Source organism: Trypanosoma grayi (assembly GCF_000691245.1).
Source record: "Trypanosoma grayi strain ANR4 Tgr_6_V1, whole genome shotgun sequence".
NCBI classification, from domain to species: Eukaryota; Euglenozoa; class Kinetoplastea; order Trypanosomatida; family Trypanosomatidae; genus Trypanosoma; species Trypanosoma grayi.
Window position 1 is genome coordinate 50,077 of NW_008825625.1, and position 22,222 is coordinate 72,298.

A 22,222-nucleotide genomic window follows, 5' to 3' on the forward strand; every position below is an offset into this window, starting at 1 on the left:
GGGGGGAGGGGGGGCGGTCGTTCTCTGGCACATAAGTATGACGTTGGATGGCGTCGATACAAGCAACACTGTCTTCTACTTTATGAATGCCAGCAGTGTGCGTTTTCGCATCGCCTCACCGGCGCAGAGATGCTCATGGTACACGCTGAGTGAATAACACCTTCCGGCAACCTCACACGGATCGCGCACCTCCGACAGCAAACGGTTTGTTGAACAGCCGCAAATTCTTATGGTTATGCCAACGAACACGCCGGTGCCAGCGGAACTAAAGGCAAAATCGATTTCAATGGGTTTATTTTACTTGCCGGCTCTACCCGCTGCAACCACATGAAAACATGTTACTTTTTTATGACCACTCTCCACTGACATTGCCATTACGTGATCCGCTACAGCAATCGGCAGCGTGGACAGGACCCCCCACATGTCTTTCATCTTGGCGATAAATAGGCAGGCGTCGGTGAAGATAACAGCTCCCCTCGGTGGCCGCCCTCACTGCTTATAAACGGCGTGCGAGGAGTGAGCCGTGCGAATGCCCACCAGTAGCGAAGGACAAAGGCCTGGCCGTACTTCCAGAGGATTAATATCACAAGTTCGATACGATGCTCACATCTTTAGAGTGCGTTTCGCGACCCAAAAAAGAAACTCATATTGAGCAGCTCCCACGCCGTCACGCAAGCTGTCTTCAAGCCACACTTGAGCTTTCCACATGTGGCGCCGCTGCTCTTCCTCCTGCACCGCATGCTCCAAGCCTGTGTAGGTTCCATCAGGCACAGCGCATCCACAGGCATCACATCCCTTTCTCTACACACTAGCACCCGAAACCGCAAAACAAAACGGGCCCAAAACAAAAAAAAAGTAAATTAATCAATTTAACGCATTCTGGTATCACAAAGAGCAGTGTATACAATCTCCACATAGCCTTACAGAAACCGTGCAAATTATTTGAAAGCAAGAAAACGAAATGATTAATGGCTAAAAGGAACCTTACTCCTCCACCACCACGTTGGTCTTCGTCTGCACGTAGATACCATCCAGGAACTTACGGATATCCTTCTTCTTTACCAGGCACAGCTGGTGCATCACGGCAGCCTCACGCGAGACCTTCTCGAGGTCGTTGCCCTCCAGCACGAGCTCGTCCTTCACCACAGCGGCGTCAGTGCGGTAAACCTTCACATCATCTGGGATGACCTGGCGGCGCACGCGCTTCTCGCCAAGGAAGTTACGGATCTCCACAAGCTGGTTCTCCACAGAGACGGAGATGGGAAAGTGCGCGTAGGCAAAGCGGACCTTAAAGCGGAAGCCCTTGGTCACGCCCGTGATCATGTTGCGCACATGCGAGAGTGCTGTGTTGATGGTGGAGTTGTTGATCTTGTTGCCGAACCAGCGAACGGCTGTGAAAGTGTGGGACTTCTTGTTGACGCGGAAGTCGAGCTGCAGGTGACGCAGGTCCTTGGTGAGCGTCCCGCGCTTCCCCTTGACCGTGACGACGCGGTGCTTCACAGAGACGTCGACGTCCTCCGGGAATTGGATGCAATCTTGTGTCTTCACCTTCATGGTTTCCTTTTGCCTGTCGCACAAAAAAAAAAAAAGACAGAGTGAATAAGAAACACATAAGTCAAGAAGTAAGAAAGAATTGGAGTAAGAATGAAGGGAGACTGTGTGCTCGGTCAAACTGGCATTGCAGAGAGCACGGAGTAGCACTCTACCAATATGTCGAAGGAAATGTCATCACTATCACTCAGTTCGTGGTTCGGGAGGGAGACGAGGCGTTGCAAGGTCAGCAACTTCACGTATACGGTGCCCCTGTGCAGCGAGTAACCACCTCGCCCCCGCAGCAGAGGAACTATAGCCCTCCAGCGCCATGGCGTTCAGCATCTTTGACAGGCAAATCACGTGCATCATCGACTCAATTACTAGTTGGTCGGACGCGGTTGCCGAGAAACTTGGTGTGTCTTGGTATGACTGCAGGAGGCAGCAGGCCTCATTCAGGCGTCGGTTAGATTCACGGAGCGCGCGCTCGAGCACGCACTTCTCCTCCTCCTCATCATCTTGCCCTTTCTCTTTCTCCTCCCCGTCCACTGCAGGTTCTGTAGAACTCTTACCATCTTCGCGCATCACCCGCCGCGTGCGAGCCCGTATCCTTTTGTAGCAGTCACCAAACTGATACGCCACTATGGCACCCAATATGGAACGCAGAATGCCGACTTTGTCAATAACATTAGAATCAGTAACAGCATCCCCATTCGCAACGGACGCGGTCTCCGCTGCGCCTGGACTATTCTCTGGTACAGGAAGCTGCGCCTCCAGAAAGCAAATACGCGACTCAGCGGCAATAAGCTGTTCGGCTTGCCGCTTCACCGTTTCACGAAGTTCGTCGATCTCAAGCAACATGTCCTCGTTTTCCTCTATTACACGACGAACAAAAGAGTACTGCAGGAGGTGGCTTTGCGTTACTACACACTTATTTTCAGGCGGACTGCCAGCATCCTCGATTGATTTCTTTGGGGGCATCTTCAACGAAACCAAAAAAGAAAATCAACCAACAGAAGGTATCTCTCTCCTACCTTCCAAACTACCCACCCGCCCCAACACATACTCATACACAAGTACTCTATCCTCTTCATTCATAGGAAGAAGCACCTCAGTGACCTATTGTGCACAATCCCTACAGACATAATCCGTCACGCCAGAATGAAAAAGAACCCGGGCACAACTTTCAGAAATAACTACTGTTGATTTCCCGATGATGGCACGGCAAGTGACCCAGTTTCGTATACACCATTGCCATTGACATTACCTTTGTTATTATTGTCGTCAGCTGGCCGCCCAACCTGCGCTGGTACTGGCGCCCACGTGTTTGGCACCGCCTGTTCCACCACCACAGACGACCCGCTCTGCGCCGGCGTGCACCACTCCTGAGGCTCCAAGGCCGTTTTCCACCCCCCTCCAGAAGTCTGCGGTTGTTGCTGTCCCCAGGGCTGGTGCTGTTGCTGTTGCTGTTGTTCTTGCGGTGATGGCGACAAGGTCGGTTGTCCCCACTGCCAACCTTGTTGTTGCTCTTGTTGCTTTTGCGAAGGCGGTCCTTTCTGCCACTCTGGTTGCTGCACATGTGGTGAAGGTGGAAGAGCATGGGCTTGCTGCCAACCACCTTGCTGTTGTAGTGTTTGTTGTGGTTGTGACAGAGGGGGTTGTCCCTGGTTCCATCCCTGCTGTTGCCCGTATGGGTTCTGAGCATGGCCTCCTAACTGTGGAGGCTGCTGAAAGGGCGGCATAGGGTTGGGCGGTAGCGGTGCCGCCGGCAAAAGGGGGGCGACTGGGTACACTGGTAGCCGTGCATTCACAAACTGCTGTTTGAAACCACCCCCAGCGATACTAAAGAAGCTCCCAAGAACCTGTGTAAGAGTTAGAACACTGAGGTCTATGGTGCGTTGCCCCTCACTGTAGAGTTGAGAACAGATTGCCTTATTGTTTTCGGTAGCTCTCCAGAGCTCAACACGCCAGTTCTCCATAATTTGTTCATTTCGTGGAATACGAGATATATCCTTGGGTGGGCTGCGACGCAGGTCCAGTACTTTCCTTCGAAAGAAGTCGTACTCCAATTGATTTTTGCGGCATGCGTCTTCTGCATCCTTCAGTTTGTTTACACCTTTAATAAAGGAATTCAGCATATCAAAGCCCTGATTCTTAATGCCTTTTTGATGCTCCTGAGCAGTTGCGATAAGTTTGGTGCCCACCTCTAAGACATCCTCAGCGAGCTGGCCAGACTCCGGCTGCAAATCTGGCACCCTCTGGTACTCCTCCCCAACACTCTTTAGAACCTTGCCCAGCTCCTCAATGAGTTCTGCGGCATGTATTAATTTGGTGCAAAGAACCTCGCTTGTCTTTTGGAACTGGCGCACCTTTTTGCCTGCATCAGCCAGCATCTCATCCTGGCCGCTTGAATCTGTGTGGGTAACGATCTCCCTGATGCTTTGTGTCGTACGGCGCGCCAAGCCCTTTATGGTGTCCATGGCCCGTCCCTACAAAACGTTTTCCTGCGATAAAAAAGGAAGTGGGACCTCACACTTCACACACGAACAAACACACAGACTTTTTGTTGTTGTTGTTGTTTTTCTTTATTTCTCTTTCTACGGCACTGCGTGGTCGGCTATGATTGATCTCTACGCAATCCCCATGCGAGAAAGAACCATGGAAAAGAGGAAACAATGGCAGAGGGGCGAGGGGTATCTGCCACTTGTTGGCCAGCCTCACAGCAGGCTGCACGGTGTCCACTAGGCCCACCGAGTATCGGAGGGGTAGCCCTTGCACACATCATCTACCCTCTCCACTACAAAAATAGCCATTTAGGACATCGGTACAGTAGGAAGAGAAAAAAGACAACGAGGTGAGACTTTCAACTCCTCTCTGCTCTTTCTTTTTTTTTTGTTTGCTTTTTTCCTTCAACTCTCCAATAATCGCGCGGATTGTTGCTACCAAGTTTTGTCCTCTCACATATTCCTGCAATTCGCTAAACAAATGTAGCCTCAACCAATCACACTGGCACCCTGAGTGTTTACTGCTATGGCCCCCAAAAAGAGAGAGAAATAGAAATAAATGTGATCAGTTTCTGTTATAGATCATCTCTATATGAAGGAACAAAAGAATGGGAGATCGAAAAAAAAGAAACATCCAGTAATCTATACGGTGAATTCAGTAGTCTGGGTTGCTGAGGTCACAGTTCTCAGAGAGCCGGAACTCGCCTTGGCCCACGATATTTCCTTCCTTCCACGTACCTATATACAAGGAACCGTCCTTCAGTATCATGCGGCCATTGCCGTCCTTCTTACCGTACGCGAAGCCACCTTCATAGCTGGAACCATCAGGAAGTCGCAACAAGCCCTGACCGTGGCGGCGATCTGCTGCCCATTCCCCCTCATATCGGCAGCCATTTGCATACTCAAGTATGCCGTAGCCCGACGCGTCATCGTCGCGCCACTCACCATCGTATGTATCACCATTACTATAGGTAAGAACACCGTGACCGTGTTTCTTACCATAGTGCCACTCTCCAACATAACGATCACCTTGCAGGTACAACAATGTTCCCTTGCCATGGGCTTTATCAAGCTGCCAGTAGCCTTCATACCGTTCGCCGTTAACGTAGTTAAGGATGCCGTAGCCATGTTTCCTGTCATCTTGCCATTCACCCTCGTACTTATTTCCATTTGGAAATACATACGTACCTTTCCCATGCATCTTGCCATCGTTCCACTCACCCTCGTAGACACCACCGTCGGCATAAAAATATTTTCCCCAGCCCTGCATACGACCGTCAACCCAGTCGCCCTCATATTTTTCGGAAACAGATCCATCCGAAGCGGCGTACACGACCATACCTTTGCCGTGACGCTTATCGTCCTTCCACTCTCCCTCGTACCTGTCACCATTCGAGTAGCAGTAAATACCCTTACCATGCATGCGTCCATCCTTCCAGTCACCCTCATAGCGATCGCCGTCGTGGTATTCAAGGACGCCGCGACCGTTGATTCGGCCAAATGTCCAATCACCGGTGTATTTATTTCCGCTGGTGTAGTGGCACGTTCCCTTTCCGTGGACCTTGTCCTCCACCCATTCACCCTCATAGCGGCTACCATCAGCGTACATATAAACACCATATCCGTGGCGTTTGCCAAAGACCCACTCACCGTCGTACGTTTCCTTGTTGGGGTACTGAAGGCACCCACGGCCATGCATTTGGCCATTCTCTATTTCACCAGAGTAGATCATATTTGCTTGCTCGGTATTAAGAGTGGAGCAGTTGTCTTTTGCAGACCCTCTAAACCACACAAGAAAGAAGAAGGTAATAAAAATAATAAGGGAAATAAACAAAACAGCAAACCCACAGATCCACTGCTTCTGATACTTGTCTCTTTTAGTCAAGTATCTCATTTCTTTTTTTCGTCCCTTGTTTCGGTTTTTTTTTGTTGTCTCGTTATTAGTTCCCAGGATTCGTTGTTGAAGCTGTCAGACCTCACCCACTTAGGCGAAAGATAATTGGCCGGGTTAACTGGACAGTGAAAGGAAGACGTGTTGCCAGCAAAATTTTACACAAAAAAAAGAACAACATCGTGTATAAAAACATGTTGCGTCATGTACTGACAGAGATAAAGAATTTTCGTTCGTTCCAAGCACATATCGGAGGCAATTCCGTTGAACATGCATCCTCCATTCGCCCATCCTCCTGGGATTGCCGGGGTGCAGCTGCATCCACCTCGGGGGCCCAGTTGCACCGTGGCGGGGCAACGGGCGCGTTGGCTGCGCTGTGTCGAAACCCGTAGAATATGTACCACAGTGAGGACAGAACCACAATCACACCGTAATTACGCCAAGTAGCCAGCGGCAGAGAAAACAACTGCAAACAATTGAAAAGAACACCCAAAAAAGGCACATAAGGGAAGAAAGGTGCAGCAAACGGCCTCGGAAAGTCTGGAAAATCAATTCTCATTTTCCACATGGAGACACACACGAATATAAAGGTGACCAGTGTACCGAATGAAATCACTTCACCCAGCATCTCCAGCGGAAAGAAACCTCCAATTAGACCACCAGCTATGCCACAGCACACCGTGGCATTCACGGGGGATCGAAATCGAGGATGTATTCGTGACAGCGAAGGTGGCAGCAACCCGTCTTTAGATAAAGTCATGACAAGACGAGGTATTGCAAAAAAACACGCAAAACAAACCGAAGTCAATCCGGAGATGGTGCCGATGTCAACAAGAACACGCAAGAACACCGGGGCTCCAACTTTGTCAAGCGCCATTATCACTGGGGCGTCGACATTCAGGTCAGTGTACTTAACCATGCCTGTGAGTGCAAGAGTAACAGCAACGTAAAGACCAGAGCATATAATTAAAGTATAGATAACACCACGTGGAATATCACGCTGTGGGTTCCGGCACTCCTGGGCGCTCGCACAGATGGTATCAAACCCTACATTTGCGAAAAACACCACACCAGCACCTCGAATGACGCCACTGGTACCGTACTTACCAAATTCACCCTTATTGGGAGGTACAAATGGGGTGAGATTGCACTTGAACTGTGTCCAGTTATTCAGTGCATGGTACGCCCCGTAAATCACAAAACTACCAAGCACCATGAGTTTCACCATCACAAAAAAACTGTTTACAGTTGTTGATTCCTTTACACCCAAGCAGAGTACTATTGAACAAATGATAGCCAAAAACATTGCCGGGAGATCAAAGATGCACCCAGTCAAGACAAAGCCGTTGTCTGAGACACCAATCGGGGATCTGCCAAGCACGGGTGGGAACTCGATAAAAAACTCTCTTAGAAAGGACTGAACGCTGGCGGACCAGCTCACCGAAACAGCAGAACCTGAAACAAGGCACTCCAGTGTGAGACACACCGCTACCACCCACGACGCGAACTCACCAATTGCCACTGCCGTGTGCGTGTAGGCGCTGCCGGCCACGGGAAGCATCGCCACCAGTTCACCGTAACACAGGGCCGTGAAGAGGCATGGAAATACGCACAAAATGAATGAAATGGTGAGGGCAGGCCCAGCGTAAAGTGCAGAGGCCTGGCCCGTGATGACAAAAATACCGGCACCGACCACCGCACCTACACCCAGAGCCACCAGGGACCTCAAACCCAGCGTGCGGCAAAACTGGTTTTGATCTAGTGCCGCAACCGTGGCGTATATGCATTTCCTCCTAAAAACCTGACGGAAGAACGAGATGCCCAGCCTACTTTCAGGCTCAGTAACCACATCCATCACCTTTTGGTAGACCCCAATGGTTAGTGGTAAAGAAAAAATTTGTGAAAGCAAAAACAAAAGACAAAGGAGTGCAGCTGTGAAGAATTCACGATCAGTGAGGTTACATTTCACACAGATACACCAGAAGCAGTTCGGCGGCGGCTTCAACTTTACGCAAGAATAGAGATGAAAGGGGAAGGGTGTAGCGGCTTTGTGTAGAAATAGGAAGCACGGGTTATAAGAATTCTTTGTGTGGTGCCATTGTTTACTTAACTTTTTCACCATTTTGTACAGCCTGAGGAAAGAAAGAGAAAAATCCAATGCGTCACCCCACACATATTCCTATTCACCCCCGCGCATTAAGCCATATCATGCCTCTGTGTACACTTCTTGTGTGTCTTGTCACCAGACCACTTCTAACTCTAATCACCAAAAAAGCTGTTTAGCAGTAGATCGGCTGCTGCTTCCTCATTTTCATCGCATGCACGGTACGCCTCAATGGCATCATATTCGTTCCACGAACCACCGCCGAGCTGGACGAGGCGCTGGACGGCAGCCCGCTCGTTTGGCCCGAGAGGAAGCACAGCAGGAGTGGAAGCGTCGCCACTTGCTGGAACTCTTGTAACCGAGTTGCCCAACATGATAGACATAAATTCTTCAGGATTCTGTTGCACCATCTCAATAATCTCTGGGTGGTGTAATTGAAGTTGCTCTACAACAGTTGCCAAAGCCTGAGGATTGCCCTGAACCACTGCACGGATTTCCTCAAACTGGGGGATGTTCATCAACGCTCTTTGAAGGTCTGAGTCTCCTTGAACACGTTGATCTGGTGATGGTATTGATTCACGTACCCCTCCAGACTGAGCGGGCCCTGCCCCAGTTGACTCCTCTACACTGCTGCTAGGCATACCTGTGCAGAGATATTCAACCGCACGCTCGACATTCATAAACGCTGCACGAAGAGCCGTTGCCACCTCCCGGCGGTCGGAAAACCCCATAGCTACAATCTGTTCAATGAGTACGGGGTCCACACCATACGTGTCAATCCCTTGACTGGGCGCCGGACTTTCCGCTGATGGGTTCAATTGCGGGCCCCCTGTGTTACGAGAAAACAGTTCTGACGTTATCGCATCTGTCAAAGATTCCTTTGCATTTTCTTTGTCGGTCGTCGCTTCGCTGGTCGTCTTGGGTTCATTCAAAGATGATGCCTTTTCAATTGGCTTGGGCGCGGCAGAGTCTGTTTTGGGCTCAGGCTTCTGAATCTTCCTCTTACTTCCCGCGATGATGAGGACTGCATTCTCTTTCAATTCAAGGTCGGTGATAGTCTTTGCATCCTCTAAAATAGATCCGTTGTAACACAAATGCAGTTTTTCTGGTAGATAGTCTTCCTCAAGGAGTTTCTTGATATCCCAGATTGTAGAATCCTCCTTCACCTCCTTCTCGTATTCTTTCCCCCCGATGGATTTGAGGATAATCTTCATTGGATTCCTTTGCTGCTTTATGGTGTGTGTTTCTCTTCCCGTTACTGTTCCCTCACAACTGACTTAATTGGGGTCGAAAAAGGAGAAGCAGCAAACGCACACAAGAATGGGAACCCAAGCCATATGATAATAATAATAATAATAAATTCGCGCCTGGGACCGCAGGGGTAAGAAAAGAGAACAATTAAAAAGGGGATTTCATGTAGCGTACTTGTCGCCAACTGTACATGAATACGGGGTGAAAAGCAACACAAAGATAAACCAAAAACGCCACCTTCATGAGCCTAGAAAAATCTTACATTTCTTTCAAGCTTTTTCTTTAGAAGTGCATCGGCGGTCCCCTTGGGCGCTGTGGAGGGGCAACGGGAACTCTTCGCTTATACAGCTCCCAGCAGAAGTCGTAGTCAGCGGTCGTCATCCGAGGTACATATTTCGTGAGTGATGCGATATTTCTTCGGTTTCGTGCAACGAAATCCCGTTCAAATGCACTTGTAATGGTTTTTGGAGCCACGCGCGCTTCGCGTGGTGGGGAATCCACTAATTGGTCATCCTCACTGTCGTCACTCTGTACAGCTAGAGCACTGCCGAGCTGGACAGTACTGAAGGTCGCAGCAGGTGACTTTCCCTGCTTCTGCTTCTGCTTCGGTTTGTGGCGTAAGAGATCCCGGGTTCTCTGCTTTCGCAAAGCCGCTAGAGAAGCCTCATATGCTGGATTGCGTGTGTGTGTGTGACTCTTTGCAAGTGAGCTGCACTCGAGAGCGTAGAGGCATAGGGTCTGCTCGCAACGAACAACCTGTGCTTCTACAAGGTAACGAATTGTGCCACCGGGTTGGGAACCGGGAGGAAAAGCGCACAAGACATCGCTATTGGTGTCTAGCGTGCGCATCCAACAGGCCTGTGGATACCGTTGTTGCACGTGCGCAGGGATTCGCTTTTGGGAAGACATGATTCGAGTTGCCTCAAACAGAACCATTTTTCCTACGTCGCTCCAGTGCAGGGCGCCTACATCAACACCTGGGACCGACTCCTCCTCAACCTCTTTGTATGAAAAATCCGGTGACTGCTTTGCAACCGCTACATTGACAAACTCCTGTCTGCCAAAAACGTCTGGCAACTCTAGTGTGGCGCCAAAGGAACGCTCCAACGCAATAAGCTCCTCTGGCGTTGGAAACAGATCACGCTCAAGGGCATTCCAGAGAGAGAGGCAACCGCACAAAGCATCTAGTTTTGTGTAACACTTGACACAACTTTCCGAGAGCACCCTTTTCAGAAGGTAGTGTTGCTGCGAGACTAGTGATTCAATTGTCTCCTTGATACGTATGCGGTGAATTCGTCCTCCCGTGCCGCCAGCCTCCGCTTCGGCGCTGTCGAATATTTCCCCGGCTTCTCGGTTGCACTCAGCTGTGGAGGTCGGCGAGGACAACAACTCCACCGTCCCGGCGACAGTGGAGTCACGTTCAGTGACACGACCCCCAAGACCGGATGGCGCCACTGTTCCTTCCTTAGGCAAAATCGTCCTAGCCTCATCACCTGTAGTAGTGTCGTTTACTATTTGTGGCACCGTCACCAGAGGTGGAAACACAACGTAACTACGTCTTGGCACAAACAGCTCCGCATTCATGAGTAACACCAGTTTCGGGTCGTGGCCGGCAGCCGCACTAGCCCGCTCGAGAATCTTATGCACCTCTGCGGCGGGTCCCTCCACACAAATGATTCGCATGTTATCGTCCATCACTTCGAACCCACTAATCCCAGGCGGTGTGACAATTTTGAAAGGAGCATCAAATAGGGATATAGGAGAAGGGGGTCGAGGAGGCGGTAGCACCTGGCCCTTATGTGGTTTGCCACGGTCTTTTTTCTTATCTTTGGGTGGCGGGGCCTCCGGCTCTGGTTGAGGCAGCTTGTATTGATACACGTCGCTTTTTTCGTGTGCTTTTTTGAACTGAAGAAGCGTAGTGATCAATGCCTCCAAAACATTTGATGTCCACTTAGCTGCATAGGGCATTCGTATAAGACCACGCGTAAGGAATCGACCGTGTGCAGGCTGCCCGTCACTGTCAACGTGACTTGGATACGGCAACGGGGTGAATAAATCGAACCGCAGAGAAACAATCGCACCTTTGGTGAGGCAATTATCATCCAGAGCAGGTGTAGTACGGTTAGGCAAAAGATGCACTGTTTCACTAAACTCTGTCTGCCGATCTGTCACGGCTGCACGTAGCGATAGTGTTCCGATCCCCACGCATGTTTTTGCCCCGTAGAACGCAGAGACTTCTATTTTATGAAAGAAGGCCTTCTGATACAGACTCAAAGGGGTCTGTGTGCCTAAAAACAACACGCGGCGATATAATACTTTTCCATTCGGGGCCACATCAAGCTTGGGTGATCGAAACTGAATATCGCCAAATTTCACTGACAGAAATACGGGCTCATCTCGGACGCTTGGTTTTGGAAGATTGCAAATGGAGTGAACCTCAATCTTCAGCGGACGGTATCTATTGAGCTTGGTCGGTGGTAGAAAAGCGGTGCCGCATCGAATCTCGATGGCACAATCCTGTAGCATCGCATCTGGGGCAAGAGATACCGGTAGCCGCATGGACGGCATCGTCAGGAGATCGACCAAATCAAAGCTTAGAAACAGTATCTTCTCTGCTTTTTCAAGTGAAACCACATCTTCATCTCTCTTGTTGCGGTCTTTCTTTCCCACCAGCTTTGTTGTTTTCGGTGGTATGGATGTACTTCCCTCCGGTTGCTCCTGGGGAGGTCGCACGTAGAGTGCCACCGTGTTAGCTTCATTAACGAACTGTTCTACGAAGGGGAGCGATAATGTTATCTTCCGACGAAGAAAGCACGCCTCAAGGGACTCTGGGGTACGTTCAACGCTATCCAAACTGCTCGCCAGCGTTTTTCTATCCTCTTGACCCCCCAGGTTTGTAACAAAAAGAAAGTCTGACGGGTCCTGCTCCTCACAGAACTCAGAGGAGGCCCGAGCATAGAGCCAGAATTCCAGTATACGGTCATTCTCATCGTTGATAGTCAAAGCGTCATCGATGCGGTTGGCTTTGGGCATTCTCTTTACAAACAAGCAGGGAAGCAAGGATAGGAAAGAAAAAAAAAAGCATTCGTACTTTTTTACACCACGTGGAGCAAATGACAAACAGAGAAGTAAAAAAGACAGGAAATTGTATCCAAGCAGGTGTAAAAAGTTGCATTGAATTTACAATATCCTTCTTGCCACAATATCTGTTAATCCAATGGCAGTGGGAGTCCCATATGTTTTCAAGGAGACGCGGTCAGTGGATTCCCAGAGAGCTGGGAGTGGATTCGATAAGGCGGCAGGGGCAGGCTGCAAAAAAGTTTGTGGCTGAACCTCCTCTACAATGGTCTGTGTTGAAATGTCATGACTCTTACTAGCAGGATCAAAGACGTATTCCACAAGTTTCTCAAGGTCACGCGCGTCTCGAATCCCTTTTGGCACACCTGCTCGTCTGTTTAGTCCTGCTGGGCAGCGAGGCGACCCAGCACCACCGTTAGCCGTTAGCCCCGTCTGGCACCAGGAATCACGCACGCCTCGGCGGCGCAAGGACTTGGGCGCAGCGCTGCTGAGAATGGTCGCCACATCTTGCTGTGCCGCCTCAACACCGCCTTGCCACTCACGCAGTTTCCCCTGTAGTTTCTGGTTATCCTGTACACTGTTGCACTCTCTTGCGCCGTGGAGGAAGGTTCCGGATTCGAGCAAACACTTTTGATGGCAAATAGATATCGCTATTTCAAAAGTACTTTTCGCCCCCTTGTATTGTCCATGACGAAAGAAACGCAAGGCAAGGTCCGAGCAGCTCGATATAATAACGTCATCAATCGCCGTGGAGTCCCCTTTAAGGGCAATGTTAGCCTCCACAACATCCAGAGCCTTCTGGTAATAAATGAGCGCAGCCTCGCGCGTCAGCGACAAATCACCAGCTTTTACCAGTAGTGGAATCAGGGTCATGTTTTCAACGCCCAGTAAACGCTCCCGAGTGTGTATCTCAGACCTTGTTCGATCCAGTTCATTTACAATGTCATTGCCACTGGGTTGTACCATAACACCTGTGTATTGGACACCAAGATTTTTGGCCGCATGCCTGAGCAGCGCTGTCGTGAACGCATCCCTCAAGCCACTTTCATGACAATTTCCCTTTTGCTCCATATCCCATGTACTTCAAGGAAAAAAGATCAACCAAAAAGTCATATCACGAAAAGAACAAATTTTCAATAAACTTACAGTCAAATTTGGATGCTGCATTGCCCAAAAGATATTATCTTTTTTTGGTTTTGCTTACTCCGCCAAGTAGAGTTGCCTTCTATAAAGGTTCTCTGTTGCTGTTGATGTTTTTGCTCTTTTTTTTCTTTTGTAACACATGCTATCCCTGTATCCTAAGGTTAACAGACCCGTAGGACTCTTGTGTTTTGTCTGACAACGCTTTACCTCCTGTAGAAGAATACAGCCACATGCCCAACAAGCCAAGCAGAAGGACCGAAGCCACAACCACAGCTGCAAGCTTGATTAACGGCAATGAATGCTTAACCTTATCAACCACAGAATCATGCACGTCCAGCTTGAAATCACGGAACTCGACAGTGGATTCAATCAACTGCACATGGCCAACCTCATCATCAATTTCGAGTGCAGCCACGTGTCCAGGATCGCCTTTCTTCCAACGGCTGAGACCAAAATCAATAGCAATCAAGCGGCCATCACAGAGACGCCAATCAGAAAAATCCTGGGGGTTATGGGGCACATGTCCCACCACAACCGATCTAATCCCTTTAAATTTCTTATTCAAAACCTTTTTTAGGCTTTCACACCGGACATTTAGAATGGAGCGGACAAGAATAGGATTGGCCACCTCGCTCCCATTATCTTCAGCCAAATCAAGCCCTGCTTTCCCTAAAGGAGTCAGGGTATTATTCACTAGTGCGCTCCGCATCGCGGCATTGAACCCTTCGACCTTATCAATTCCAGTGATCATACCTCCTGTTGCCGTTGAAAACCCACCATGCATGAAAAGGAACTCCCCATGATGAAAGATGGCTTTTCGGGTCCGCAGATACATTCCCACATCAGTTTTGTTGGAAAGCAGTTCATCACGGCCTTTTCTTCCACCAGAGTGCGCGAGACTTCCTGGGTCCACAGCACGGTAGTCGCCAACAAGATTTCGAATTTCATGGTTTCCCAGAAGCTGAATAACATCTCCACCAGCAGCCTGTGCCTCTTTTTCCAGCCTCATTAAAAGACGCACTATCATAAGATCATCAGGGCCAACATCGAGAATATCTCCAAGCTGGACAAAGAATGTATCTCCCCCTATCCAATGCTGGTGATCATTCACAAGTTCCGTGAGACGCAGGATGGAGAGGGTCTGATTGAGATCACCGTGAAGATCCCCCACAGCAACGATGCGTCGTCCATCGCAGCCGCTGAATCCCGATAGAGAGACAAGGAGGGCCCAGAAACACAGAAGAGCAACCGACATTTTTCCTTGTAAAGAGTAGAAGAGATATTAAGAGAGATACAAACCAACAGACAAAACAAAAAATGGGAGGAATAAACCTGGACAAGAATGTGAACGAAAAAATGCAGATATATATTTTTTTTTGCAACAACAGACACAAATATCTTTCAAGCCTGGCTTGCATCATCTGCAGGAACTAATGGATCAACATTGGCAGCCCACAATTCATCCGATCGCAGTTTACCCGTCGCGCAGTCAAAGTGCATGCCCAAACAAGGCTCTATAACGGTGTTGTTGAGTCGCCGCATAAGCTGCTCTCCTGGTTCGATGGCATAGCGCTGATTACCAGCACGCAGTAGGATTAAACACACTCCGGAAAAAAACGCCACGGGGAGAGATGCGTACTCTTGGAGATAAGGGAAACACCTCTCTGGCTTGACCGCTAAAACTGGCAATAAAAAGCTAAAAACAAATATAAAACAGGCCTCCAGAGTAAAGATCAGTGAGCAAATTGCCGTCAATAATTGAACAAAGTGATAGGACCGATCCTGTCGTACCATGATGTACTGAAGAGCAACCTCAAAAGCCGCGGTTCCAGCCAAGTCACGCTCCTTTTTTGGAACCTTCATTGCAATAAGCGTCCCAATCTACTACGCCCTTTAAATAATGATAGGATATGACGTACAAAAAGAAGATAAAGAGAAATTCGATTGTAAAACAATAAACAAGAATTCCTGGTGGCAGATAGTTTACAGTTGGCCATGCTGAGAGCAACTACGCCCTGTGAATATATATATATATATTTTTTTCCCCCTTCTGCGGCAACAACGTGTGTAGGGAGTCATGCACTTCGGCTTCCAGATAGTTTACATACGTGATAAAAAGTAATTCCGCAGAGCGATCAAAAGAGATACACGACAGCGCACGCGGATTACTTCTTTCCTGAATTCTTCGACTTCTCCAGAGAGTCTGTGCGTTTTTTCTTTTCCTCTTCTTGATAGCGTTGCCTCTCCATAGCTTCCTCAAGGAGAATTCTAGCATCATCTTCGGCACGGAGCCTCTCCTCCGCTTCTCTGTGAAGCCGGTCTGCCTCTTCCTTTTGTGTCTTTTTTGCTTTGTCCAAGTTATTTAGCACCGAATTTCTCCAGGTGCATCTCAGCTCCAGCATTTTCTGTATTTCTTCTTCCTCCTCCCTCTGTTTTTGCGCTTTCAGTTGCCGGCGCACGTCAGCCTCCTCCCTTGAGAATACTTTCTTGAGGTTGCGACCAACGTAATCCACAGGCTTCTTACGTGATGCATTCTCCACAGTGGGATCACAACCGGCATCAAGTAGAAGCGCAATGAGATCCTCCCACTCCTTTGAATTTGGCCGCTGGTGAATCGCCGCGAGATGAAGCGGGTTATTAAACTCGTCATTTTGAACATTGACAGACGCCTTTGCATCAATGAGAAGCTTTAGTATCTTGTAATCGCACCGAATTGCGCAGAAGTGAACGGGTCGATTGCCCTGCACATCGTGATGGTCGCAACAAGCCCCCTGACGGATGAGATATTCAGCCGCCTCCTGTTTGCCCATTTTTACAGCCATCAGCAGCGGTGTTGTGTCGTTGATATCCCGCTGATCAACTACTGCACCGTGCTCTACGAGCCACTGGCACACGCGAACATCACCATCTGATGCACTCTTGTGAAGTGCTGAGCACTTGCTGCGGTCAAGCTCATTCACTTTAGCCGTGGGATCCGGACTTCGCTTCAATAAAATCTCCATACATTCCACACTCCCACAGGCTGCAGCGGTGTGAAATGGCGTAGAAAGGGTTGCAGCCTGCACCGTATCATCCGCCCCATAGTCTAAAAGTGCCTCACAGCACTCAACGTAATTGTTTCTAACAGCCTCATGCAGCGGTGTACGTCCCTGAAAATTAGGGGCGTTAACATTCCCTGCAAGTTCTTTGACTGTGAAAGCCAGTATGGTTGTATCTTTTCCTAGAGACAAGTGAACGAGTGTATTCCCGGTCTCATCGACGCATTTGGAAACATTTTCCGCAACACTCAGAAAGTCTCTGCGAAGACGCGCTAGAGTATCCATGTCACCCTTTACCACAGCTTCACGCACTGCGTCTAAGAGATCTTTGGGCCCTTGCGGCCCACCCAGACAGGCCGCTGTACTCATTTGTCTGCACAAGAAGAAACAAGAAGAGACAAGCCCAATGTATACGTACACAAACCCATACAGGTAGAGAGATAGAGAGTCATGTGTTTCGCCCAATGGATACGAGCCAGTGATCTGAAATTAAAGCAGCCTCCATGCGTCTTGTGTTCTTCAAAACCAATTACTCGACAGTTACACCACATTCATGAAGCCATTCCTTAGTAACAATGGTTAAACCCAGCATCATGGTAGAAGGGTCCTTTGTTTCGGACCGGACAGATCTTTGCAAAAACGCAAAAGTAACGTACTCAGGTGGAGGATACGTCCGCGCAATGGAGCTGGTCGGATGAATGTATGCTATCATGGATGAGTCCAGGATAACGTAAGGAGCTTTTGTTGTTTTATTATCTTTGTACTCCACTCCATGGTAACGGCATTCCTGAATAGTAGCCCGTCGCGCGACTTGATCCACAAGTCCAAAGATAAAAAGTTTTCGTAGAGCAACTTCCTGATCTTTCGAGAGCGTAAGTAGACCATTATCACCAAAGAGTTTTTCACAGTTCGCAGTGCCAACATCATTGGCATCAAGAGTATCATCGACTTGTTCTACAATACCATCCTGCCGACTTAAGACTCGAAGTTGTTCGCCTAACTGAGACGCCTCCAATAGACTTTTTTGAACCAAGCAGTGCCGCCTACAATTTGCCACGCTTGGATCATTCAAATAAACTCCAAATGCTTTTAGACAGGTAAGTAAATCACTACCAGGATGTAGAAGAGACTGAATAAGAGTCTTAGACTCCTCACTATCAGTATTCGCATCGACCGACTTCCATTTTAAAGAATTCCCTTCGCGAGTGAAGACGCTTGTGGTTGTTGAATAAATTGAAACAATGAGAATTGCCATAGAGAGAATCGATTCTGAAACCTTTTGATCTAATGCCTCCGCAATCACGCGTGAAAATCTGGGAGGAATTGGATAAGCAATTAGGCGCTTTCCCATATTTGTGATGCGATGATCCTTTTGAGAATCCAAAGCGCCAATAAGCGATAAATGTGACAAGGCTCGCTTTAAATCACTCTCCTTTGGTGGTGAAGGGAACGGAAATGATCCAACGTGATCAATACCCAGGTGCTTCATCATCAAAACTACAGACTCCAGTGATGTTCTTAATATCTCAGGCGAGCTGTGTTTTGGCATCACATTGGAGTATACAGCAGTACTATAAAGACGGTAGCAATGGCCCGGTCCCACACGCCCTGCACGCCCACTACGTTGTTCTGCAGAAGCTTGACTCGTCCACTCAATGCGAAAGCAGCTTGCACCAGTAGATTCATCAACTGTTTTCATCTTTACTCTACCAACATCAACAACATATCGAATGTTTGGAATAGTAATAGATGTCTCGGCCACATTTGTAGCGACAACACAAAGACGTTTTCCTGTTGGTGGTTCTCGGAAAACCTCCTGTTGTTTTCTGAAATCCATCAAAGCATAAAGTGGAAGAATGTGCATTGAGTTATATTCACCATTAATTTCATCCTCTTCATATACCTCTTCTTCTTCTTCTTTTTTAGTATCCAAAGCATTTCGGTCTCTTTTCCTCGAAGTAAAGGAGGCCCCCGTCTCGGTGTCCATGTCGAGCGCATAATCCTCATTCTTGAGACCAAATTCATCTTTTTCACCAGATGACTCCTCATCATTCTCAGAAGCAGTGTCATCTTTTTGCGCACTGCGAACAATGAGACTATGCTTTGAGTAGCTCTTATCATAATACTCAATCCTTGTTTTGGCATAATGCTGACGAAGACATTCGCAAAGGGATTCAATTTCTTGTTGAGTGGAAAGAAAAATAAGTATCCCACCAGGAGGCAGCTTTTTGTGAATTTGGCAAACTTTTCGAAATGCTTCATGGACATAATCCCGTAACTCAGTACGTTTTGCAAAATGATTCGTCACCGGAAATCGACGCGCCTCCACACTAATTAATGGTGGTGGAATCGGAAAGAGCCGACGATTCTCTTTAAAATCAGCAACCCTCATTGTAGCGGACATAATAACCAGTTTAAGGGGTTTCACAGTCGTTTTCTCAGGTATTCCTTTATGTTTTTGGAGTTCTTCCAGGTAAAGATCATTTCTTAATGGCACAATTCGGGATAAAAGGCCTATTAAGATATCGCCAGCTACGCTACGTTCATGTGCCTCGTCTACAACGACAACACTATACCTCCGCAGAAGAAAGTCCGATTGAATCTCCTTCAAAACAATTCCTTCAGTAGCAAATTTCATTTTGAAGCTGTCAGAAAGATTATTATCGTACCGGACGTGGTAGCACACGTTTTCCCCAAAGGTTGTCCCTAATTCCTCTGCCACACGTTTAGCCATTGAAACTGCAGCCACTCGTCTAGGCTCTGTAACCAATATGGCCCCTTCTCTCGCAAACGGCGACCCCTTCAAATCGCCGTATCCACACTCCCATAGGAACTGGGGAATTTGTGTCGTCTTTCCGCTTCCAGTCTCACCACAAATCAGAACGCATGTTCGAGAAGAATTGTTAATAGCCTCAACAATTACTTGTTCCTCTCGAAGAACTGGAAGTTCCTTTCTCGTCTTTTCTATCTCAGGGCTACGAGTCACTGGGATGTGCACATTTTTCGGGGCCATTTTAGCAAGCTTTTCATTGCTCGATTCAATAGTTTCCTTTATTTCTTGCATCCGTTTTTCTTCTGCCTCACGATCTGCCGCCAAATTTGAAATATAGTTTTGTTGTGTAACTATTGACTTCTGCTTCTTAAGATACTCCTCGGTTTCCCGTTCCTTCCGCAAATGCTCTTGCAACTCTGAAAGTGCTTTTCTTCGTGCCGTTTTCTCGTCTTTTTGAATAGCCACTTCCTTTTTTACAAAGGCCTTATGCTTTTCCACTTTAGCCCTACCGAGAGACAACTGTTCCTCCGCTTCTTTTAATCGTGCGTTCTTCTCTTTTTTTATTTCATGCTTCTCTTTCTTTTTTTGCTCTCGGGTCGATGATAGCACATGGGGTACTGGTGTTGAAAGCCCCAAATCTAGAAAGCTAATAGACCGTTTGGGGGGCATCAAGACTTCAAACGATCCACTTGCTAAAACACCTAAGATAATCATTAAAGGAGAAAAAAATATACAGGAAAGAAGAAAAATGTTTTCAGTCTTAAAGAATAACACCAGCCAAGAAAATATATTATGTGTAAATAATAAATACTACACTTATTTTCATTAATTTCTGTAGTCAACAAGACAAAATTGAGTCAAAACGTCTACAGAACCTTTCATTATTATTGTCCTATCTAAATTATTTTTTCGAGTTTTGCTTCTGTGCTGCTTTCTTAGCAGCCTTGGCAGCCCTTTTCGCCGCCAAATCATTCGCAGCCGATGAATTCCCTTTACCCCACATCGTCTTCAAATACTGCGCCTTGGCACTTAGGTGATTCACCTTTTCACGTCCATCTGAAATAGAGATGAGAACCTTTTGCGGATTAACACTATCGACAATGTAGTACCCTCGGCGTTCAAGCTGAATTGTATCACCCTTCTTAAGTGAAGAAAGAGCCTCTTCTCCGTATGCCTCTTGAGTAAACATGGTTACAGGAGCAATAATGTCATCCAGATTCTCTTCAGGCTCCGGCTTTTTCTTTGTGAGAAGATGATCATACTCAACAAGTTTCATATGCTCGGCATTGGGATTCTCTGGTACCCAAGTCAACTTATATTTCGTCTTTTTAACATCGCCCTCAAGATGAAGCACAATATCGGCATCTGTTATACAAGAAGAATCTCCAGAAGTGCGAATGTTTTTTATGTAGGCATTTCCCCAATCCATCAATGTAATTTCATCTCCTTCTTTCAGGAGGGCGACATCCTCTGTATCGAGGAAAATAACGTCGGATTTAAAAAAAGTCTTTGTGCCCATTTCAGGCACCTTCTTATGCATAGGTTTTTCGCATTTTTCAAGATGCTGTTGACCTTCGACAGTACAACGCACTTTCAGAGTATTAGAAACAACTGTATAGCGCGGTACAGAAGGGTCGAGAATCTGAGCATTCAAAAACCACAGCCTTGCCCATTCCATAAAATTAACAGTTTTTGACATACCTTGCTCTTGTACAAACTGCCGCAGTGCCTCCATCTTTAAGCCGCGTCGCACCAAAGCACGAACTGTTGGTAAACGAGGGTCATCCCAACCATCAACAATACAATTCTCAACAAGTTGAGTTAGCTTTCTCTTCGACATCACAGCAAACTCCATATTCAGCCTCGAGAAATCTTCCACAATAGGTTTTCGAAGGTTTAAAGTGTCACAAAACCAGTAATACTGAGCATTGCGGTCATGATATTCGGTAGTACGCAGTGCATGCGTAACACCCTCAACAGAATCAATAATTGGGCAGCAAAAATCATATGTAGGATAGGCATTGTATTTTCGTTCATACTTGGCGTGGGGTGTTTGATTGACCCGATATATTACGGGATCTCTCATTGCCTTATTCTCATCGTCAATAGAGATTTTCGCCCGTAAACAGGTTTCCAGACCTTCTGCTGTACCCTGTTTCATTTCGTTCCAAAGCCGTTTCGTCTCTTCAATGGTCAAATCACGATAACGAGTGGGAGTCCCATCAAATCGGCATTTCCTCATTTCTTCTTTGGGTGTTTTGTCACAGTAGGCAAGTCCCCTGGCGATAAGTTCTTCAGCCTTTTCGTACATGAGATCCATGTAATCCGAAGAATGTGTTGGTCCACTGTCCCATTTTACTCCAAGAGTAGCCAAGTCATCCAATATAGCCTTTTCAAAATGTTGTTTTTCCTTTGAAGGGTTTGTATCATCAAAGCGCATAAGAAGCTTTCCCTTGAACTTGATAGCGAGCAAGCTGTTTATCAATGCCGCCTTCGCGTGTCCAATGTGGAGAAAGCCACTTGCCTCTGGAGGAAAGCGAGTGACAACCTTCCCTTCCTCTGCATTTGTCAGAATGAGTCTATCTGGCTCCTGTGTTTGATCCGAAGCTGTTTTGCCACCACCACGCTGAGAAAAATAGGTCTTGGTTAACCAAAGCGCCTTTAAATGAATATCAACGGTCATTTGTTTTGCTAATCTAATCATAGACAATAAAAAACTGAAACCAATAACAATACCACAAATAAAATAACACAGCCGTTCTTGCAACCCACTCACAAAACCAAACCCCAAAAACACCGCAAAACCCCACGTTTGCCGTGCTCTCCGTGCCGCCCCGAAATCTGGAGACCCCGGGCCCCCTCACACACACACCAGCCCCCGCGCCGCGCCAATTGCGGCGGCGGCCCCGC

General features: G+C 47.7%; 13 protein-coding genes across 13 annotated transcripts; all 13 read right to left on the reverse strand.

The window, feature by feature from the left end:
- Positions 1 to 984: 984 nt before the first annotated feature.
- Positions 985 to 1,554, reverse strand: DQ04_00061300 (putative 60S ribosomal protein L9; the record flags this gene model as incomplete). Its single annotated transcript, XM_009308020.1, has 1 exon — positions 985 to 1,554. The coding sequence occupies one exon, from the start codon at positions 1,552 to 1,554 to the stop codon at positions 985 to 987; it is 570 nt and encodes a 189-aa protein (XP_009306295.1).
- Positions 1,555 to 1,734: 180 nt separating this feature from the next.
- On the reverse strand, positions 1,735 to 2,511 carry DQ04_00061310 (hypothetical protein; the record flags this gene model as incomplete). The annotated part of the gene is made up of 1 exon (XM_009308021.1): positions 1,735 to 2,511. One exon carries the CDS (start codon positions 2,509 to 2,511, stop codon positions 1,735 to 1,737), a length of 777 nt encoding a protein of 258 aa, XP_009306296.1.
- Positions 2,512 to 2,726: 215 nt separating this feature from the next.
- Positions 2,727 to 4,010, reverse strand: DQ04_00061320 (hypothetical protein; the record flags this gene model as incomplete). Its single annotated transcript, XM_009308022.1, has 1 exon — positions 2,727 to 4,010. One exon carries the CDS (start codon positions 4,008 to 4,010, stop codon positions 2,727 to 2,729), a length of 1,284 nt encoding a protein of 427 aa, XP_009306297.1.
- A 679-nt stretch (positions 4,011 to 4,689) lies between these two features.
- Positions 4,690 to 5,766, reverse strand: DQ04_00061330 (flagellar component; the record flags this gene model as incomplete). The annotated part of the gene is made up of 1 exon (XM_009308023.1): positions 4,690 to 5,766. One exon carries the CDS (start codon positions 5,764 to 5,766, stop codon positions 4,690 to 4,692), a length of 1,077 nt encoding a protein of 358 aa, XP_009306298.1.
- Positions 5,767 to 6,127: 361 nt separating this feature from the next.
- DQ04_00061340 (putative cationic amino acid transporter) lies at positions 6,128 to 7,780 on the reverse strand (the record flags this gene model as incomplete). The annotated part of the gene is made up of 1 exon (XM_009308024.1): positions 6,128 to 7,780. The coding sequence occupies one exon, from the start codon at positions 7,778 to 7,780 to the stop codon at positions 6,128 to 6,130; it is 1,653 nt and encodes a 550-aa protein (XP_009306299.1).
- A 404-nt stretch (positions 7,781 to 8,184) lies between these two features.
- DQ04_00061350 (UV excision repair RAD23-like protein) lies at positions 8,185 to 9,243 on the reverse strand (the record flags this gene model as incomplete). Its single annotated transcript, XM_009308025.1, has 1 exon — positions 8,185 to 9,243. One exon carries the CDS (start codon positions 9,241 to 9,243, stop codon positions 8,185 to 8,187), a length of 1,059 nt encoding a protein of 352 aa, XP_009306300.1.
- A 319-nt stretch (positions 9,244 to 9,562) lies between these two features.
- DQ04_00061360 (hypothetical protein) lies at positions 9,563 to 12,313 on the reverse strand (the record flags this gene model as incomplete). Its single annotated transcript, XM_009308026.1, has 1 exon — positions 9,563 to 12,313. One exon carries the CDS (start codon positions 12,311 to 12,313, stop codon positions 9,563 to 9,565), a length of 2,751 nt encoding a protein of 916 aa, XP_009306301.1.
- A 147-nt stretch (positions 12,314 to 12,460) lies between these two features.
- Positions 12,461 to 13,429, reverse strand: DQ04_00061370 (hypothetical protein; the record flags this gene model as incomplete). The annotated part of the gene is made up of 1 exon (XM_009308027.1): positions 12,461 to 13,429. One exon carries the CDS (start codon positions 13,427 to 13,429, stop codon positions 12,461 to 12,463), a length of 969 nt encoding a protein of 322 aa, XP_009306302.1.
- A 214-nt stretch (positions 13,430 to 13,643) lies between these two features.
- On the reverse strand, positions 13,644 to 14,756 carry DQ04_00061380 (serine/threonine protein phosphatase; the record flags this gene model as incomplete). Its single annotated transcript, XM_009308028.1, has 1 exon — positions 13,644 to 14,756. The coding sequence occupies one exon, from the start codon at positions 14,754 to 14,756 to the stop codon at positions 13,644 to 13,646; it is 1,113 nt and encodes a 370-aa protein (XP_009306303.1).
- Positions 14,757 to 14,902: 146 nt separating this feature from the next.
- Positions 14,903 to 15,364, reverse strand: DQ04_00061390 (hypothetical protein; the record flags this gene model as incomplete). Its single annotated transcript, XM_009308029.1, has 1 exon — positions 14,903 to 15,364. The coding sequence occupies one exon, from the start codon at positions 15,362 to 15,364 to the stop codon at positions 14,903 to 14,905; it is 462 nt and encodes a 153-aa protein (XP_009306304.1).
- A 302-nt stretch (positions 15,365 to 15,666) lies between these two features.
- DQ04_00061400 (ankyrin repeat protein) lies at positions 15,667 to 16,908 on the reverse strand (the record flags this gene model as incomplete). The annotated part of the gene is made up of 1 exon (XM_009308030.1): positions 15,667 to 16,908. One exon carries the CDS (start codon positions 16,906 to 16,908, stop codon positions 15,667 to 15,669), a length of 1,242 nt encoding a protein of 413 aa, XP_009306305.1.
- Positions 16,909 to 17,068: 160 nt separating this feature from the next.
- DQ04_00061410 (putative ATP-dependent RNA helicase) lies at positions 17,069 to 19,981 on the reverse strand (the record flags this gene model as incomplete). The annotated part of the gene is made up of 1 exon (XM_009308031.1): positions 17,069 to 19,981. The coding sequence occupies one exon, from the start codon at positions 19,979 to 19,981 to the stop codon at positions 17,069 to 17,071; it is 2,913 nt and encodes a 970-aa protein (XP_009306306.1).
- Positions 19,982 to 20,213: 232 nt separating this feature from the next.
- On the reverse strand, positions 20,214 to 21,995 carry DQ04_00061420 (putative glutamyl-tRNA synthetase; the record flags this gene model as incomplete). The annotated part of the gene is made up of 1 exon (XM_009308032.1): positions 20,214 to 21,995. The coding sequence occupies one exon, from the start codon at positions 21,993 to 21,995 to the stop codon at positions 20,214 to 20,216; it is 1,782 nt and encodes a 593-aa protein (XP_009306307.1).
- Positions 21,996 to 22,222: the final 227 nt, after the last annotated feature.